Raw genomic sequence first — 21,233 nt, 5'->3', positions numbered from 1 at the left:
CAACCCTAGAAGGCAGAAGAACAAACACTATTTGCAGGAGAAAAAAACTAAGCATTTACTGCATTGTATTAGAGGGCCTTGTAATTTCTGATACTTAGTGCTTAAATGTGTTGATAGCAAATGTGAATTGGTTTATTTTGAACCTGTTTGAGACTGTGCAGTGGGATAAAATAATGCAGCTTTGTGAACATTATTCTTAGGCTCTGTGCCATGGACTGCATTTTAGATAAGATGGTGAAGTTGGGTATGTTGATATTTAAGTCACTGAATTTCTTAATAGACAAAGCTGTGGCCTCCTTTGTACTGAATTTTACTTGTAGCAAATTTGTTGAATTTTTAATGATTTTGCTTTGATTTTTAATTTGGAATATTTGGTCTTTTGATAATGACGTTTACATTTGGAAAAGGAACATTGCCTTGTATTAAACCAGAAAGTAATCTATATATCTACATATCTGTATAGAATACATCTGCTAGCACATCTTTTTATATTTTTCCAAATGTCATTTTTACTCACTAATATCAGGGACCCGGCATCTATTCTGTTTTTCCCACAGGGCCCTATATTGGTTTAGAAACTTTGTTAATTTAACTGAGACCACTACAACATGGGTATTTTTCAGGGTGGGAAACTGAGACTGGGTTTGGAAGGTGCTCACTACTGCATGTGACTTGCCCTTACTGACTGACATCACACCAGAATTTACAGAGGGAGTGAAGTGTAATAATACCATCCAAAGTGACAAAATAACCTCTTTAAAAAGAAAAAAACAACAAAACCAAATAACAAATAGAAACACCATTTTTATTTCTCATGGAAGGTCCTCTGGGTGGGGTTTGTGCTCAAACGAGAAGAGAACTGATGGCTGACCCGCAGTTGGAGGGGGGGGAGAAGGGCGGGCAGGCTCGGCCACCCCTGGCGTGGTGTCAGACTGTAGACAGACAGTTTTGCCCGTGTGTGCAGAGGTTACTTTCTGTTCTGAGAACTTGAGCAATAGTTTATACAATAATTTAGATCTTGTTAGTTTTCTTGGTATCCAGTGTGAAAACATGGAGGATTTGTGTCTTCCTCTGAGAGTTTAGATTGGAGTTGAACTCCAGTGTCTGGGTCATTGGGGCATTTGGGGGCTAATGCAAATGTAAGGTACTGAATTAATCATCTCTACTCAGTATAACCATGGATGAAATACCAAAGTTTACCTCTCTCTTCCAAAATAAAATTTTTTATTTTATACTAACAAGTAAAGAATTTTAAAGGATGATAAGACACCTGAATCTGTGGATGACTGTCTCAGATCAGTCTGGAGCAGTTAGAATTGCTCATTATAATAGTGACACATCCAGGGCCTCAGCTCCCCCCTAAAACACACACACACAAACTCTCTCTCTCTCTCTCTCTCTCTCTCTCTCTCTCTCTCTCTCTCTCTCTCTCTCTCTCTCTCTCTCTCTCTCTCTCACACACACACACACACACTCACACTCACACTCTTACACACACACACACACACACACACACACACACACCCCAGAAAGTGGAGAGGCTTCGTTATAATCATGAAGAAAGAAATTAAGATGAGCATGAAGAGGAGAGGGTGAGAGGGAAACAGCAGAGCCTCTAAGGACAAATAAGGGCACAGAAACGGCAGATAGAGATGTGATGGAGCCCAATTAGAGGGAAAAGACAGAAGGTGAAAAGGACTAAGTGGGAAAGCATGGGGTGAGGACCGGCAGCATTCTGACTGCCCGTGGCGGGCTGCTCTGCAGACTGGTCTCCTTGCTGTGCTGTGGTGCTGTGACTTCTGCCCAGGGCCTGGCCCTGTCACCTGCTTTGCCCTGTGGTGCAGCTTCCGGACATCATTAACCCCGGGCCCAGAGGGGGGACAGATGCGGTGACTTAAATTAGCACAGCCTGCGAGCCTAGAGTGGACAATGAGGCTTTCGCCCCTGGCCCCCCTCCTCCCCTTTCTTCCTCACCTGATAGAAGAGCAAGTTCCAGAGGCGGCTCCTGCAGAGAAGTGGGAGGCGTGGGCTCAGCAAACCTTGGGAATGCTCCACAAAAGAAATGACCCGAAACAGGGGCTGTGCTGTTGTGGAGCCATTGCCAAGAGCCACCCGTTTTAATCTCTGTGTAGGAGGGTGTAAACTCTTAACTCCTCAACCGACTGCTTCATAATCAGATCTGCCTGCTGCTCTGACTCTGTGAGGCAGCCTTCCTAAATGCACTGACAGTGACATCATATTCCTGGTGAAGCCATCCTTAGATGTTAAGTGATTGCAGGATTCCTCCTTCTACAGGTAAGGAAAAAACAGGCTTAGGGATGTCAAGTGACTCAATAGGCATTTTAGCTCTTTGTAGAGGAGCTGAAATTAGGCACTAGGTTGCCTGAGTCCTGATCCAGTTTTTTGTTTTGTTTTGTTTTTTAAAAACAATACACCATAAAACCTCACTGTTTTAAGTTCCTGGGATTCGTTTTGATGTCAAGGGGCAAAGAAACTGAGTAGGCCCAGGATGGAGGTACAGAGAGATAAGCCAGTGGTAGAGTGTTTGTGACTGTAGAATTTTGTAGCCCGTGCGCTTACTGTTACTGGAGCCGAGCAAGGGCTCTGCAGCTACCCTTGGGCCTGGCTGCTGTCCCATTTTTGAGGCCCCAGAGTTATTTTTAGCCTCAGGGCCTTGGAAGCAGGTGTGGTCCAGGCTTGAAGGCCATGCCTGGAATGTGTTCAAGGTTTGTTGTGCATGTCTCTTTGGGAGCTGAGAATAGTGACGAGGCTGCTCTAGATGCAGGGTTGGGCAAAAGTAGGTTCCCAGTTGTTCGTATGGAAAACAATGCAATAATTAATAAACAATAATACAAGAATAAATGTGGTGTTTCCCTTACAACTATAAACCTCTTTTTCCTCACCAGGTACTTTGTCAAAAGATTTTGTGCTTTTGCAGTGAGAGGAATGAAAGTCATTTTACTTGCAATGTTTTAAACAGGTTTGTTTTTGAAATTTTATCAAATAAAATACATTTAAGAGTTTTAGGGGCCCAGCTGGTGTGGCTTAGTAGTTGAGGGTTGACCTATAAACCAGGAGGTCACAGTTTGATTCCGGGTCAGGGCACATGCCTGGGTTTCGGGCTTGCTCCTCAGTAGGAGGTGTGCAGGAGGCAGCCGATCAATGATTCTCTCTCATTGATGTTTCTATCTTCTGTCTTTCCTTCTCCCTTCCTCTCTGAAATCAATAAAAATCAATAAAAATGTATTTAAAAGAAAAGTGTTAGGGAATATATTGATTTAAACTAGCTATAAATTCTTTGTATACAGAAAATATTATGAGTCATCCTCCAGCTGACCTGTTTTAAAAGCTCAGCTGTATAGTTATGAGTGTGTGATTTAAAATTTAATTTTTCTTGTTTGCCTCCCCTTTCAAACATTATTGTTATTGAAAGTAATTATTTTTAAGTCTGATTGTGAAGCAGAAATTCAGCTTTTACCTGAGGGTAAACATAAATTATTATATATTGTTATTAGTTCATCTTCTTACCTCGCCTGAACCCACACTTCACAGCACTGAGGAGGGGGAGTGCAGGCAGGACTGCCGCAGACACTACTACCTGGCTCTGGGGGTATGTCATTCCCTCATGCCCTTTTTCTAATATTTTTTTTTCACTTTCCAAGATTATGGAAAATAATATATTACCTTTCTTTACCCAAGCAGAACTTTGTATCTATGTGGTTATTTGATGTCCTATTTTACCTACTGTTCTGTAACTTGATTTTATTCTCTTATTATGTCCTGACCATCTTTTAATGTCAAAAATTATACTTTTATACCATCCTTTTAAAACGTTGCATGATGCTGTGCTGCAGGACTCTTCATAATTTATAAGTTATTTAGCCAATCCCCTCTGTTGCCCCTGTAGGCCTTTTCTGTATTTTACCTAAACGGTGAGGCAGTTTCTTGTAAGTCACCTTGAAAATATTCTTGTAAGCTATTTTGACATTATCTTCAGGAGAATGTAGTTTGGCATTTTAGTTCTGGAATATTATTGTTATAAAGTTGGGCTCAAGGGAGGTGGTGGGAGGTTTGGTGTTGATGATTTTTGTTATTGTTAATCTTCACCTGAGGATATTTTTTCATTGATTTTTTTAGAGTGAAAGTGGAAGGGAGGAGGAGAGACAGAGAGAGAGAAATCGGTGTGAAAGAGACACATTGATTGGTTTCCTCTCACATGCACCTCTACCAGGGCTGGGGATCCAGCCTGCAATTGAGGCATATGCCCTTGACCATAATCGAACCCACAACCCTTCAGTCTAAGGGCCAATGCTCTATCCACTGAACCAAACCAGCTAGGGCAGTGTCAGTGATTTTTCATTGTTTTTCTTCTTGTTCCCAGAGCCTTCTGATCTTCTTTGGGAAATTAAGTATTACTAAATGTTACTAAAATGTCTAGCTGTTTAGCCTGGCTGCAGTATCTTTAGTAAGTTAGCTCTTTGTCAGGAAAGTACACTTTATCTTGCATCCAATAGGATTTTGTTGTTTAGGGGGTGGGGTGGGCTAAAGATGAGGCATTGATAAAGATTATAAACTTACATTAGTTTACAGCCCCTTAAATTGAGTAATCTAGCTTACAAAATCCTTGTGGTATTTGATACACCTTCTGACAGGGAGAGCTCCTAGAAAACATTTTTCTTTATTTTTAATGGAATGCTCTTTTAAAAAAAATATATATTTTTATTGATTTTTAGAGAGAGGGGAGGAGGTAGAAACATTGATTGGCTGCCTCTTGCACTTCCCCTGCTGGGAACCCGGCATGTGCCCTGACCAGGAATAGAACCAGCGAACTCTTAGCTCAATCACTGAGCTAAGTCAGATGCCTGGAATGCTTCTTTAAATTAACTACTTCCTTGTTATATAGACCTATTCAAGCACACATCTTGTTTAGCGTGTCTTTGATATTTTACTATAGTCTATGCTATAAAACCAAGATTCTTTTATTAGGTACAAAATGTTCGTGGAGTTGGAAGAATTGTATTAAATTAGCATTAATTTAATCTTATTACAGTATTTCTTTGGCAAATAATGCACTAATATAGTAACCGCAATTTCTCCCTGTGTAGCTTTATGGAAGAAACTGTGCTAAATTTTCATGTGTATGTATTTTGAAAGTTCAAGGATCTGGAGATGTTTTGTGGATGTAATCATAGTTCTGGGGGGGAAAACAAAAACAAACTGAATACCTGTCACATTTTTGATTAGCATCTGCCCAGTTTGGCATTACCTTGGCCAGTACACTCACCGGCCTCAAGCCTTTGACACAGACAGAGAGCTGTAGTCCCCCAGGTATCCACGTACACTCCCACCTCCTTCACGATCTTGACCGAACTATTAGAGTAAGGCTTCTTCTGACTGCTCTGTTTAACATTTTAACCACGCACCCCCTCTCCTCCTTCCTTCCCGGCTTTATTTTTTATCCATAGCACTTACACCGTCTGTCATGTAACATGCTCTGCTTTTGTTGTTGCTGGTTACGATGTGTTTCCCATCGCTGAAAGAGGAACTCTGGGAGGACAGGAATTTTTGCCCAGTTCAGTTTTGCTGCATTTCCCACAGCAGCACGTGGTCCTCGTGAGGCCTCCCGGTAACTATTTGTTAGTTGGCCGAACGAGGTAAGAAAACCAAGATGCACCATGGGACCTCCATTTGGTTTGTTCTGAATCTCTCCTCTTGTGCCTCATGCCCATCTTTATTGTGAATATCCTTCCAAAACATTTTCTCCTCAACTCCTAGATGGAAAACCAGCCCCCGGCCACATCTTCTCTTGCCCAGCGACTCCATTCGGGGATTCTTCCACTCCCACTCCCACCACCTCATCTCCTGGCCCCTCTTCTAAGGGGTGAGTCAGTTCTCAGACAGGGTGCCAGGAGGAGGAAGCATTAACTGGAGAGGGGTACGTGAGGGAGCCTCCGGCGGGGGGGGGGGGGGTTGTTTGTGTCAAGGATAGTACATGGTCTGGTGGAAGGAAGAGGAGAGCCTAGATGGATTAGGGAAGGGGGAGCTGGTGAAACAGTGGACATTACCAGGAGGCAGTGCTGAGAAGGAAAGACGGGGGCCACCTGAGCCACTTCCAAGAGTGCAGGGCTCTCCCTTGGCAGAAACGGCGAGGACTTCTCGATCTGGACTCCGTCCGGGCCGGCCTGTGTCTGCAGCAAAGGCATTACGTTTAGTCTGTGGAGGATGGCAGCTCTTCCAGCCTTTATCTGTGGATCCCTGAGACATGTGTGTGTGAGCCCCGGAGCCTCTAGGAGGAGTGGGTTCTTCCAACAGTGCTGTTAAGTTGGTGTGAGGTGACTGGATTTTATGGTGTAACAAGTATTGTCGTCTTGTCTAGTTACTGACAGTTGTGCTTCAAGCAGTCCATTCCATATTGCCACCACGTGTCAGAATATGTGTCCTCTATTTTGGAGTACAAAACTATAGTGAAGACATTAGTAAGCAACTAAAAAGCATATCAAGCTCACATAGCCTTCTTGGCTCTGGTTAATACGGTGTGTGTGTGCGCTTTTAATTGAATATATCTTACCAGATATCAGACCTCAGAGTTCCTGCCTGGGTTAACCCACAGCAGATGAGGCAAAGTTGCTTTAGTCGGTGTAGAGTGAAGATGGTCAGTGTGCAGTGTGTTCTTGCTTGCTTCCATACGTCGTAGCTCGTTTTTTCCCCCTTGTGATTTGTTCAAATTTTCTGTTCCTGAAAGTCTATGCTTAAGGCTCTACTGAAAAGCTGTCTGGTGTATCTTGTTGCCTATTTCTTCAGTTTTATTGAAGGGGGAAAAAATTTTAAGACTAGCCTGTAGTTTAACAAAAGTAAACTTCTCACCTGATTATATCCTTCCCATAAATTCTCTGAGAATTTTAACTTTGAGCTCAAGCTCAACCATATAAGGCTCCGTCACTCTCCTCACTGCACAGGCCCTTGAAGCACTGTATAGCCATAGGATCCTCTTCCTCCTCCTGAGGATTTGTGTGAAAGAAGTGTTTAAATGGAAACATGCCTCTCTGGGGGTAACCCTGCCTTCTCATGGATCCCCTCTTCAGACCAGTGGGGTGTTCAGGGCCCTCGTGCTGCGGGCCTTGTGTGGCCTTTGGTGGGTGTGGGTATGCTAGGGCAGTGGAGGACTATTGGCTGTTGACAGAAAATAACTCATGGTAGATGTGGCAACTGTGCCTGAGAAGGGTTCTCACCGTGTGTGTGTGTGTGTGTGTGTGTGTGTGTGTGTGTGTGTAAAATATATACCTAGTGTCGGTATGCCTGACCTAGAAGCCAGGATTGCAGGATTGCATCTATAAGTTGAAAAGACTGGTGCCTCATCTCAGAAGAGGAGAGAGCTGCTTAATAGAACAATTTAAGAAGGATTTTAATATTTTTAAAATATTCTTGTTGGGTACTAGCTTTAAAGGCTGCAAGTACTGAAGAAAATAAAAACAAACATTTTTCCTCGTAGCTAATTAATGGCAAATTTTTAAAACAGTTGGGCTTTATATTGTTCCTTATACAACTTTACCTTATCGTTAAAATAGTCTTGACTTATGGTTCTCTGACCACAACTAATTTAGTAGTACACTTTAAAAATATTGTAAAATATTTTTATTTTTAAAATATTTTTTATATTGGTGTTAGAGAGAGAGGAAGGGAAAGGGAGAGAGAGAGAGACATCTATCTGAGAGCAGAACATCAATTGGCTTGCCTCCCGCACACCCCTCTCCATCCCCTCCCTGGGGATCTGGCCCACAGCCTAGGCATGTGCTCTGACAGGGAATGGAACCAGCAACCTTCGGTGCACAGGACAACACCCAGCCGACTGAGCCACACTGGCCAGGGCATACTATACTTTATTTCATTGATATTCTTGCAAAGTTGGATGCAGAGTGAATTTCAATAGATAAAACTTTTGATTTTCATTATAAAATCAAAGATACATTCATGTATGTAACCAAGTGGAGTCTAAAACATAAAATAAATGACACAGAAAAACTGTAAAAATTGTGTATTAAAAAGGAAAGGCTCTTCTACAACTCATGTTAATATTAAATGTTCTAAATATAAAACAAATTGTTTGCTGGAATGTAAGCTCTACCCAAATTGGCATTTTTAAGGGGATTTGCCCATTTTATTCCCTGATTTGTATAGTTATTTTGTTATACTAAAATGTTGTCTTAGCCCAGTGGTCGGCAAACTGCGGCTCTCAAGCCACATGTGGCTAGTCAGACGTGGTTTGCTGCTCTGTTGACTAATGAGTTTGCCTACCACTGATCTAGACTCTCAATTCCAATAATTACAGGCTGTTGTTTCTTGTGATTAAGCCTCTACTTATCTCTAAACCTTTGTAAGTACAATTAAAAAAAACTTTACTTCTGAAAGGAAATACTTTGCAAATGTTTGTTTTGTGGCCTTGGTTAAGGTTACTGGTCTTTCATGTGATAAATGTTAGTTTTTATTTTAGAGAAATAGAAAGCTTTATTGTATGCAAAGAAAAGTGCTTAGTTGTCTTCTGAAGGGAGAGGACACACATGTGCGTCTGCCGTAGTCGAGTTGGGGGAAATCTGACATTGGGCATGAAGGCATAATAGGACAGCTTGCCTCATGGCAGGATCCTCATGTCACTTCCATCCTTTGATCACATTCTCCTCTTAGGGTCACTTTGACCAGACCTTTGCTTGGTCAGGAAAGTGTCCTTTTTTGAACGTGGAACTCCTGGCTTCAGTTCTCTGGGTAAGAATGACCATTTTCCGCCTGGTGTTTGCTGTAACCTGTTGTTGGTTTCAGTGATTTGGGCTTATGAGATTCGGCTGAAGGGAAGCAAAGATGAGAACTTTCTAAGTCAGCTTTTGCATGTTTGCTGTCATCTCCCTCCCTTTGTCCATTGATCTGCTAACCCAGATAACTGCTTTGTCCCCTCCGGATTTTATCATTCCGAGGAGCCAATCAGACTCAGAGACTCAGAGCCATTGTTGGAGTCCACTTGCTCCTGTTCTCGTATTTCCACTTTCTGTGCCACTGGGCACTTTCACGGACAAGTCACGTCATTCTTTCTCAGTTCAGTGGCATTATGGAAAACGGTAACCCAGTAGTAGGAGCCCTGCTTTGGGAATCAGGCAATCTGCGTATAGGACCTGACGTGGCTGTGAACTGTGTCACTGAGCAGTTAGGACTTGATTTGGTTCAGTGCTGTATCCTTGGCAGGTGCTTTGTAAGTGCGTTAGTTGATTGGCTAGGACAAATTCTCTGCCCTGGCTTCTTCCTTTGAAGATGGAGATGTGCCTCTTGCCAGTAAGATATACTAGAAATAAATATCTTAATATAATGAAGACAAGAAATAGATAATGTAGACTGTGGAGCTGATTTGTAAGATGTGTGGGTGATGAGATGATTTCTCAGCTGCCTTCTCACTGTGTGTCTGGCTCCATATGAAGGACACAACTTGGTTGAAGCTGGACTGTGGCAGGATGGAGTATCTTCTGTTTTTAGTTGCTGAGTGGTATCTTTTAGATTCCAGGTGCAGGGCCGCTTTGTTTACCATTTCCCCTTCTTTCCCTGTATAATGATGTGTAGTTGCTTTTTCACTTACTTGATTTAGAGAACCTAGATAATTTTGTCCTAAAAACAAACTGTGAGGAGACAAGGCCAGTATTACATCCACATGTTCTAGATGAGGAAACTGCCGTTCAGAGAGATGACATCATTTGTCCAAAGTTATGTAGCATGTACATGGCCAGGCCACTTCTCTTGGTGCTCTCCTACCTCTTCTCTGTGCCTCGGTTTATAATTTGTAAGTCTGAAATTAGGAAGTGGGACCTGGTGATGTTTGAGGGCCCTACCATCCTGATCTGAAATCAGTCAATCAGATATTTACTCAGTTTCTTACATTGTTTTTGGAAAAAAGGATTATACTTATAATACTGCAAATTATCTTAAGCACAAAGCACTGTGGAGGTAAGAAATGTAATACAAAACCTCTGCCATCAAGTAGTTTATCCTCTAGAATCTAGAGTCTAGATAGTTGAATGCCCATAGACATCTAGTTTTATGGAATAGAAAATTTCATATAAACAGATGGACCAGGGGAGATAGGGATCTGAGAATATTGAAGGCCAGAGTGAGGTCCAAGCTGTGGACACAAAACTCCCAACTACCCTGTTTCCCCGAAAATAAGACAGTGTCTTATATTAATTTTTTCCTCCCAAAGTTGCGCTAGGTCTTATTTTCAGGGGATGTCTTATCTTTCCATGCACTAGGTCTTATTTTTGGAGGATGTCTTATTTTTTGGGAAATACGGTAGTATCAATTAGGAAATGGTTGATTATAGGAGTTTGGCAGGCCAGGGAAGCACTGGGTCCAGTGTGAAGGGCTTTGTTATGTGTAGGTTGCTGTCCTTGAGTCCCAGATTTAGGGTGTGAGATTTTCTAAGGTGGGAGTTAGTGATTCTCTTAAGAATAGGCATAGGCTGTAAAGGGTCATGGAACTCCAGGGGAGTTGGGGGACTGGCTAGGGTTATAGCTGAGACTGTCTTGGATGGAGCTGGGTATATCACAGGCCCCATCAATGAGCTCAGCGGTTGTTATGGCAAGGGTATCAGCCATTTTAATCTCTCTTTCTTAAAAGGCAACTGGAATTTATAGGACCTCCGTTTCCCTGCCTCTCCTCTTTCCTGAGGGCAATTTAAAGGGGTGTGTGCTATTTGCTCCTTGGTGTGCATGTGTGTGTGTGTGTGTGTGTGTGTGTGTGTGTGTATGTGTACTATAATTACCATTACAGTAATTCTCAAACCATCAGAAAAAAAATTTTTTTTGACAGGAAAGCCTTTTACTCTCATTTCACAGACTTGTGACAGTGCACACTCATGAGAATGCCTCGAGTTTGGGAAGGGTGGACACTGGGACAGGGCCCTGGGGCCCTCGATTCACATATCTTCACACTGGGAAGGGCGGGGAGGCTGGGAGATGAGATGGGGACATGTGGGGCAGGCGGCAGCCCAGCCGTGGGGTTGGAGAAAGATTGCATAGGAAGATTGCATAGGCTGTGCAATCTTTCTCCAACCCCACAGCTGGGCCCTTCCCAGTGTGAAACTATGAGAACTGTGGGCCCCAGGGCCCTGTCCCAGTGTCTGCCCTTCCCAACCACGAGGCATCCTCACGGGTGTGCACTGTCCACAAGTCTGTGAATCATCAGCAAACTGTGGTACATCTACACAATGGAATTCTACACTGCTGTAAAAAAGAAGGAATTCTTACCATTTGCAACAGCATGGATGGAACTAGAGAGCATTATGCTAAATGAAATATGCCAGTCAGAGAAAGATAAATATCACATGATCTCACTCATTTGTGGAATGAACAACATTAACTGATGAGCAAAAATAGAACCAGAGACATAGAAGCATGGAGCAGACTGTCCAACCTATGTGGGAAGGCGGAGGTTGTGGGGGTAAGAGATCAAAGGACTTGTACTGTATACATGCATATGAGCAAAACAAATGGACATAGACAGGGGGGTGAGGGCTTGTGCTTGGGGGAAGTGTGGTGAGGGAGAGGTCAATGGGGAAAAAGGAGACTCATGTAATACTTTAAACAATAAAGAATTTAAAAAACAATAGACAAAACAAAACAAAAATATTGCATAGTTCATGAAAATCTGATCATCGCCCAGCCAGCTGGTGTGGCTCAGTGGCTGAACGATGACCTATGAACCAGGAGATCACGGTTCAATTCCTACAAGGCACATGCCCAGGTTGTGAGCTCCATCCCCAGTAGGGGGCAATGCAGGAGGCAGCCAATCAACAATTCTCTTTCATTATTGATGTATCTCTCTTTGTCTCCCTCTCCCTTTCTCTCTGAATTCAATAAAAATATATTTTAAAAAATCTCGTGGTCTTCTCCCTTTGCCCTGGTTGGCCGGATTGTGTTTCTAGTACATGGACAGGTCGGTTCCCCTCCTCCCCCCCACTCCCCTCAGGTGCCTGGCCTTCCCCTTGCGGGGGGGGGGGGGGCATTTCTGAGGGGAGAGGACCAGGCACAGGGGTGGTCGAGGGACAGAGGGAGGGCCTGTGGTGCCTGGGCTGGACCACAGGAGCCTGGCAAGCCCTCCTTCCCCGGTGAAGGATTTTTTTGCTGAAAGGGACGAGGAAATGTAGATGGGTGTCAGCCCTGGAGGGTGCAGCTCCCATCATGGGATCCGGGAGGTCAAAACTGTGCAGACAGCAGAGGTGGACGGATGGTGGGCGTCCAGGCCCGAGACCTCAGCCGTCCTCAGATCCGGACTTGGAAGGTGCTGAGGAACTTGGGTGCCTTGGCGATCATGACTTCAAAGTCAGAGTAGCCCAGCTTGCCGTCGCCGTCCGGGTCGGCCTCCTCATGACTTTGTCGCACACCAGCACCATCCTGTCCTCCAGCTCCGACTTGGTCAGCAGGGCCAGCGTCATCTCCTGGTCCTCCTTGCAGATGAAATTGTCCGTGTTGAAGTCGTAGATCTTGAAGGTGTCGTTGGCCTTTAGGTTGTGGGGCACAGACTCCCAGAGCGCGGACGTCATGTCCGCAAAGGCGTCGAAGGTGAGGTTGCCCTCACCGTCCTCCGAGAAGAACTCCATGATCCGCTCCTTGAATGGGTTCCCCCGGAGCTCTGGCATCTGGACGATGGGGCTCTTCCTGTAGTCCATGGGGACCAGGTTGGGGGCCAGCTGGTAGGACCGTGCGCGTGCAGCTTGAGGATGTCTTTCTTATGGAAGAAGGTGCAGTCCTGGTAGTTGTCCAGCTGCTCCTCCGAGAAGATGGTCTGCTAGTTCCCCATGGTGCGCGGCCACCCAGGCGCCGCCTCCCATGTGGTCGCCCCCGCTCCTGGCGCATCCTGCTGGCAGTCCCCTGGAGGGGCGTGGCTGCCAGAAAATATTTTTGTTGTTGTTCTGAAAATAGGGGATTGCTACCCTGGTTCTAGGCTATTGTTCTTTTGTACTATTTTTTAAGAAATAAGCAAAGAAAAGGGCGGATAACCATTTGGAATAATAAAACTTCAAGCAGCTTTATACAGCTCTTTTAATTTCATGCTGCAACTCATTTCCTTCCAGGCCCCTAGTGATTATAATTCAAGAACGTGTCTTGTTTTGTCTTCTCTGTGTTTTCATATTTTGGGGTGTAACTGAATTATCATTAGAATGCTTTTCTGAAGTCATACCCAATTGTCCTTTTTGTTTGTTTGTTCAAATGAAACAGGGCATCAAGTATGGATTTAGATTAATGGAGTAAATATTGTGAATCATACACTCTCTCTAATCCGATGCTCTTTCTTTTTTTGACCCCCTGTTTTGTTTTCTGTCGGTCTGTCTCCCTTCATGAAGGCTTTTCAGCCCAGTGCCAAGCTGTTGGAGCGAGGGAGCAAAGGTAAAGAATGACGTAATGCACCGGCTGCCCCAAAGCATCTTTTGTTGTGGGATGGTTATTCCAGTCATCTCTTTATGAATCAAATGTGAGGGGCTGCTTTGTGGACGGAATCCTTTGCAAGAGCACATCAACAGGAAAGAGAAAGAGACATTCACTTGGAGGGCTTTTGCTGAAAATGGGTTTAACTCTCCTTTTGCCAGTTACCACCAGCCTGACCTCATACATGTTAGTACAATGGAGTGGCTGAGCCTTTGAGCACACCACCATTACATCACCGTGGCAAATTAAAGGAGGAGGTGGGAAAAGAGGACTTGCTGTTGCCATGGCCCATGAGATGACTGGGACTCAAATTGTTACTGAGAGCTTGGTGGCTCTGCTGGAAAGTGGAACGGAAAAAGTGCTGCTAATTGATAGCCGGCCATTTGTGGAATACAATACATCCCACATTTTGGAAGCCATTAATATCAACTGTTCCAAGCTTATGAAGCGAAGGTTGCAACAGGACAAAGTGTTAATTACAGAACTCATCCAGCATTCAGCAAAACATAAGGTAAATGCTTTCTTCTTTTCTTTTTTAGAATAAATGGGCACACTGAATGGGGAAAATTTTTAAACAAAGCCTCACTTTAAGGGGAGAAAATAATTTGAGGAAGTTTGGTGCCTCAATAAATTTATTAACCAAACTGTCACATTTAAGAACACTTCTAAACAGAGAGGTTAACTTGTTTTAATTTGGTCAGGGACTGCTTTTCCATTAATGACTTGTTAAAATTGTTGTTTTTTTTTTTAATTAAACACTAATACAAAGTTATAGTTAATAATTATTAATTATTGGTAATTATGTATTAACATGTAATAGTATATGTATTGATAAGGCATTAATATATTATTTGATATTACCTACAAATTTATTGAAAGGAAATCATTCTTTTCAATTGCCTTGGAAAGATAGAAAAAATACATTAGAAAGTGCTTTTGATTTATGGGAAAGTAAGGTAACATTAGTCAAGACGTAAGCATATTATCCTCAAGGAGTTATTCCTAGTGTCCAAAATGTCATCTTTGTGATAGATAAGGCTATTTCTTTTTTTTAGGAATCAAAGTGAGTTCATGTTTTAATTTTATTAAACTGATTTCTTTGTTATATAGAAACCATTTTTAAATGATTTTTATTTCAAGGACTGTTATGCTTTACCCTTTTAGAGTGTTAAGGATTTAAAGCCAAGTAGTTTTTAGCACATCTACACAGAAATAGCATCAAGTTGCCTGTAAAAATTGATTTTTACAAGCATTTAAACCATATACCTGGTGTATGCTAGGTTTATCCAGTAAGTTGACTGTATCTCGTTTTTTTTCTTTTCCCCTCAGATTTTTAGTTGAAAACAGGAAACACTCATTTGCTTCAGCACCAGCAGTTCTTGGGATTATTTTTCTCCATGTCCTTCCTAACAGTCTCACACATTTGCATTTTAGGTCGACATTGATTGCAGTCAGAAGGTTGTAGTTTATGATCAGAGCTCCCAGGATGTTGCCTCTCTATCTTCAGACTGTTTTCTCACCGTACTTCTGGGTAAACTGGAGAAGTGCTTCAGCTCCGTCCACCTGCTTGCAGGTAAGGCCTGAGGCAGAAATGAAAGGACTCGGGATCGCACTGAACTCTGAGTAAGCATTGCTTCACAGCGAGCTCAAAGTACAGTGGGTCGTCACCACTTAGAAGTTATAATGGCCAATGATTTGTTTTATTGCTGTAACTATTCTATTGCTCAAATACTGTCATCCTTACACAGTGGCCAGTGAATTTTTGACTTAGTTCAAATGCCCCTTCACTTGGTATTTATTAGCTAGAAGTGCCCCATAGATAGCTCTGTGTGCCACATAGAGCGCTCAACACCAGCTGCTTTCCACGATCTAGGAACAGCAGGTGCTCTACATCTCAGCTCCTGCTCTGGTGTTAGTTGCCACCTCCTATGGCAAGAACCAGATCAGTATTCTGGTATCAAACTCTTATTAAACATTTATAGTTGAAGTGGACTCTAGCGATCAGATCACAATTCTTGGACATTGTGAACAAAGAGGAAGAGAGAGGATGTATGTAGACTATTTATTCTGATAAGGGAAATATTTTAAAACATATTTACTTGTTTTGTTTTTACAACTGAGAGGAAATCTTGCAAATGGTAGGCAACCAGACGATTTTTACAAAGTACATGGGAAGACTAAATATTTTATATCTTCCCCGAAGGAAAGGTGGTGTGGGAGTTCTGTCTTGTTGAATTCCAAAGCAGAATGTTCATCCTTTTCTTCCCCTGATAAAGCCCTTTCACACACTGGATCACAGAGCTGGGAATACAGTGTGACAATGCACAGTAACCTTTAACTCAAAGCTGTTGTGTCTGGCAGATTCTACCACAGTGATAGGCAAGAATGCTTTTAAAAATACCTTGATCTAAAAACACAAGGTATTGATACTATCATTTTCACACCTTTAGTCTTTTGTTGCAAGGAGGGTGGAGTGAACTTGATGTTATTGGCAATTTGTTGTTAGAAGTATAAACATTTCAGTTTTAAGAGAGTAAGATTAATCAGTTGTTGGTGTGTGAACACTGTTAAACTCTGTGCAGGTTTAGATAAGATTTCTATGTCTCCAGTTCTCTGTTGGCCTTTGCTTCAGTTCCCAAAGAACAGGGCAGTTTCTTGTCTCTTTCAGATCAGCTATTGCCACACCTTTTGTTTATGCTATGATTCTGTCTGATCTCTCCCTTGTATTCTTCAGTGAAGCCAGTTTTTCTTAGAATGTAGTTTTCAGAATTTTGTAACTCGGAATTATAGTATTAGGTTTTGGCTCTGGTTGATAGGCACATTCTTTTCTTGGGAGTAAATATGACAACTGTTAGTAGAGTTCCACCAAACCAGGTTGGTGAGTCTGGGAACTCATTTCATGTTCTTGTGGCCGCTGTGAGGGACTTTGCATTGGAATCTTGTTAATGAGACCAGTGAGACTGGATTCCCAAGCCTAGGCCTGAGACTTAGAACTCGGTTCTGCAATGAACTCTGCCTGTATTGGCCACACCTGCGGCTCTCCTCAGCCAGGACCTTAACCCCTGCCTGAACAACTTTCCCTTTTTCTGAGCCCAGTCAGTATTCTAAGCAGAATGATTAATTTGATAGTCATATTATACTACCCTGCATAAGTCTTTAATTTTTATCTTTAAATCTTATTTAATTTTATATTGTTACTAGAGGCCTAGTGCACGAATTTATCACGGGTGGGGTCCCTCAGCCTGACCTTCGATTGGGGGTGATGAGGGTCATCTCGCCCAAACCCAATTGGGGCTGGCTGGCCAGGAGGAGGGACTGCAGGAGGTTGGCCAGCTGTGGGAGGTTGGCTGTGGGAGTGCACTGATAACCAGGGACAGCTCCTGCATTGAGCATCTGCCCCCTAGTGGTCAGTGTACATGATAGCTACCGGCCAGTCATTGGTTGTCTGGTCATAACGGTCGCTTAGGCTTTTATATATATAGATGTATCTTTTTTATTTGTTAGCTTAACTCCCCACTGGATTCTCTTTCAGTTGAGGACCATGTCTTGTTTATCTTGAGCTCCCCACAAGTTCTAGCACTTAAAAAAAAAAAAGAGTTTTGTATAGGTTGATTAGCTTACGAAAGGAAGAGGGAGAGAGAGATAGAAACATCAATGATGAGAGAGAATCATTGATTGGCTGCCTTCTGCACTCCCCTTACTGGGAATCAAGCCTGCAACCCTGCATGTGCCCTTGATCGGAATCTAACTAGGGATCCTTTAGTCTGTAGGCTGACACTCTATCCACTAAGTCAAACTAGGTAGAGCTTTAGCACTACTTAAGTTTAAAAACCTTTTTAAATTGATTTGAGAGAAATAGAAAGAAACATTGATTTGTTACTCTACTTGTTTATGCATTCATTGGTTGATTTTAAAAAAATATATTTTATTGATTTTTTACAGAGAAGAAAGGAGAGAGATAGAGCTAGAAACGTTGATGAGAGAGAAACATCAACCAGCTACCTCTTGCACAACCCCTACAGGGGATGTGCCCGCAACCAATGTATTGTACATGCCCTTGACTGGAATCAAACCTGGGACCTTTCAGTCCACAGACTGACGCTCTACTACTGAACCAAACTGGTTTCGGCCATTGGTTGATTCTTGCATGTGCCCTGACTGGGGATCTGACCTGCAACTTTGGTGCATTGGGATGACGCTCTAACCAACCGAGCTTCCTGATCATGGCACTTCTTAAACTTTTAATAAATATTTCATATATAAATAGAGGCCTGGTGCAAGAATTCGTGTACCAGTGGGGTTCCTTGGCCTGGCCCGCGGGATTGGGCCAAAATGGACTCTCAGACATCCCCTGAGAGAGTGCAGGCCAGGCTGAAGGACCCTACCAGTGCACAGTTGGGGCCGGGGAGGGACGTGGGAGGTTGGCCAGCCCGGGAGGGACCGCAGGAGGGCTCCAGGATGTGTCCTGCCCATATCACTCAGTCCCAATTAGCCAAACCCCAGCAGCAAGCTAAGCTACCAGTTGGCACGTTTGCCCTCTGGTGGTCGGTCAGTGCATATCGTAGCAAGTGGTTGGGCAGCCTTAGCATATCATTAGCATATTACGCTTTGATTGGTTGAATGGACAACCAATTGACTGGACACTTAGCACATTAAGCTTTTAATAGGATCAGCTTGCATATAGGTTTATACCATTTATATTTCATATGATTCATTTTATTAGCTTAGAATATAAATGATTATATTAAATAGTAATGAAACTAAAAGTGGAGCAAAACTTGAGAATGTATTGAAATAATTTCCAAAGTGTATTATTCAGATAGAGCAGGCATATTGCTGCTATGGGAAAAGTATCTGATATGAAAATGTTTCCGTTTGTGTATGTAGATTTAAACATGATTTTAAGATTTAATAATAATACTCTTGCAATTAAACAGTGCTAATTTAGGTGATCCTTAAATACTGAACTTTAGTGAGAGCTAACAGCTCTAAAACATCACGCTACTCCTAGGGAAATACAAGTTGTTGAATCCACTGAATTGAGAATGGTCTAAATAAATTTATATATGTAAATGTCAACTGATTTTTCTGTTTAGCCATAAGTCTCCCACTTTTCCACTTAAAAATTTCAAAGTCAGTTATTAAATAAACACAGTTAAAGATGTACATCCTCTCAGCCATCTTTAAAAATAAGACTTATGAATTCAAATCAATAAAATGACAGAAAACTAGTTTCATTTAAAAAATAATTTTAGTTCTTGTCCTTTACTTATTTATAACATATCACTCTATTCTACTTGCCTTTGTTCTGTTTCTAAGGGTACCAACTTGAAAGTAAAAATAGAAGAAAAAAATGACTGAATTTGCTAACAGAGAAAAGAATAATGAATTGGTTATTTTAGTAAAAATAAAGATCAACCTACAGATGAAAAATACTGTTCTTATTTCTTTCTCTTTTCTTACTGTTATAACTCTGAGTAAAAGCAGAAGGGACCCACCCACAGCAGTTTTTTAAAATTCTACAGTACTTATTTCTATCCTGTGACGAGGCACAGGATAACCCTACAGCAAAAAACCAGAAATGAATCACAGACTTCAGCCCTTTCATTTACAAACGAGGAAAATAACAGAGCCCTTGGGTGACTCTCCCCAGCCCTCCCCGTCCTCACTGTAAGCCCAAGGCCCATATCCGCAGTAATTCCAGGGTCTGCTGGAATGCATCAGGAGCCGACTGGGGACCCGTGCGCCCATTTCACACCAGGCTTGTCCTGAAAGGCTCTTTCTGTGGTAGCTCTCTCTCAGCCTCTGTGGATTCCGAGTCATATTCTTCACATTTTATGTAATGAGCAATATATAAAAATATTCTGTATACAGAAATTTTTAAAGCATTAAGTTATTTTAGCCAGAGGGGATCACCAAGTGAATGTCTGCATACTCTGTTCTATGCTGAAGTATAGCTCTGAATCATGACAGAAGATGCCATTTATTAAGCACTTACTATTAGGTACAGTGCTAGGTACAACGCTAAGGGCTTTTATAAACATTCCATCTCTGAACACAGCTACAGTCTTAGATTAATGTTTGCTGTGGTTAAAGGTCAAATACACATTTATTTGTTTTGAGTTAGATTTGGTAGGGAAGTTAGAGCTAGGAGTGAATACATTTTTATTAAATGTGAGCTAGGAGTGAATAAAAATGTAGGAGTGAATAAAAAAGTATTCACTCCTAGCTCTAAATTTTCTATTTAACAGGGATCTGGAGTCAGTCAGCAGTTCTAGCTTTGCTTTAATGGAATAAGTTGCTATTCTTCCTATGGGGCATACTGCAGAGCCTGATGGTTCTGGTTATAGATTTTGCAGTATGTGCTATTGTTACCATCGGCTCTGTTGTCTGGTGTGGCATTTCTTCTGTCCCTTCATCTATGGAAGGGAAATTCTCAGTCATCCCATTTCAAATCCTGGTGGTAAAGGAGAGGGATATTAATGGAATTCAGTAAAAGTACTGCAGTTATTCAGGAATTGGCAGTTCTCCTGTTTAAAAAGCCAGTGACTGAGACTCACTGTAAACAGACTAAAAACAGGTGCTGTTTTGCCTACTGGTTGCCGTGTATTTGCTGGCTCTGCTCTGAGCTTCCGTTTGCATGAGGTTATCCAAATTGGATCGTCTTTTCTCCAATTGCTACCTGCCAGTGTGTGGTAAGCCAGTTTATGTCATTTCCCAGCTACCAGTGGCTGACATAATGCCTGAGGCTGTGTCTTTTTAAAAAATGGACTGCAGACCAGACTAAAGATAGCTCCTCAGTTCCTCATCCTGCTATTTTGCACAAGGCAAACAAAAGCACCCTCGATGACAGCGGTGACATCAGTCTTCTCTTGCCCCGGTCGTGTTAGTGTCATCGTGTGCTCTGGAGCCACGCCAGTTTTTCATTCAGCCTCTCAGCATTTGATGGGCACTCGTGTGGTTGGGCTGGGCTCTGGGGGGTGGGATACCAGAAATGCAGGAGGCTTGCCTCTGTTTTGGGCACCTAGCGGTTAATTTGGGAAAACACACCTACGTGGGTGAAACAGAGAAGCATGTGATCCTGTGCTAAACTATTTATGTAGCGATAAGAGATGACTCCGCGTAGTCTGTGCAAGTTGGGGAAGATTTTATTATGGCAGTGAAATTTTAATTGAACCTTGAAAGATGAGTGAGATTTGGGTGGGCAAGGTCCTTGACAGTTTAGCTGAGGGGGGGAAACATGATTTAAAATGTCAGGAATGAACATAGATTTTATGAGGCAGCAAGAACTAGAGTGGGATTTTTTTGTGAAGGGGAGAAATAGGAATTGAGAGGAAATGAAATCAAATTACGCAAGCCTTTCAAAGCAGAAGGACAGATTTGTACCTTTTTTGGTCAGCGTTGTGAGCCTTTGGGGATTGAGCTGCAGCTCCTGTCACCTCTCAATCGCCACAGCTTTCTTCTGACCTCTGCTCTTCTGCTACCAACTAAGTCAAGCCAATATCATCCCTCCCTCAAATTGATTCAGGAGCCTCTTAACTGGTCTTCTCACATCTTCTGTCTTGCCATCTTTCAATCCATTACTCATACTGTAGCCAAAATTTTATTTTTATTATAAATATAAAATAAGTTTTTGTTGATTTTAGAGAGAGAGTGGAAAGGGGAGGGAATGAGAAACATTGATTGCATGTCCCCTCCTGGGGATCCAGCCTCCAAACCCAGGCATAGGCCCTGATCTCTCAGTGCATGTGACCTCTCAATGCATGGGATGATGCCCAT

At 42.5% G+C, this 21,233-nt stretch overlaps 1 protein-coding gene and 1 pseudogene across 6 annotated transcripts in view; one reads left to right on the top strand and one right to left on the bottom strand.

Annotated features, from left to right (window-relative positions):
- The window catches only part of DUSP16 (dual specificity phosphatase 16), an 84,793-nt gene that overhangs the window by 36,802 nt on the left and 26,758 nt on the right, over nt 1–21,233 (top strand). For all 6 annotated transcript variants that reach the window (XM_036457832.2, XM_036457836.2, XM_036457834.2 and 3 more), the window contains 2 exons: nt 13,373–13,965; nt 14,889–15,027. In XM_036457832.2, the coding sequence (XP_036313725.1) occupies nt 13,738–13,965; nt 14,889–15,027 (367 nt within the window). In that variant the 5' untranslated portion in view covers nt 13,373–13,737. The remainder of the gene's footprint in view (nt 1–13,372; nt 13,966–14,888; nt 15,028–21,233) is intronic.
- LOC118730136 lies at nt 12,153–12,828 on the bottom strand (annotated as a pseudogene).

Source organism: Pipistrellus kuhlii, unplaced genomic scaffold, assembly GCF_014108245.1.
Source record: "Pipistrellus kuhlii isolate mPipKuh1 unplaced genomic scaffold, mPipKuh1.p scaffold_m20_p_3, whole genome shotgun sequence".
Classification (NCBI taxonomy): domain Eukaryota; kingdom Metazoa; phylum Chordata; class Mammalia; order Chiroptera; family Vespertilionidae; genus Pipistrellus; species Pipistrellus kuhlii.
This window is presented reverse-complemented; position numbering and strand designations above follow the sequence as displayed.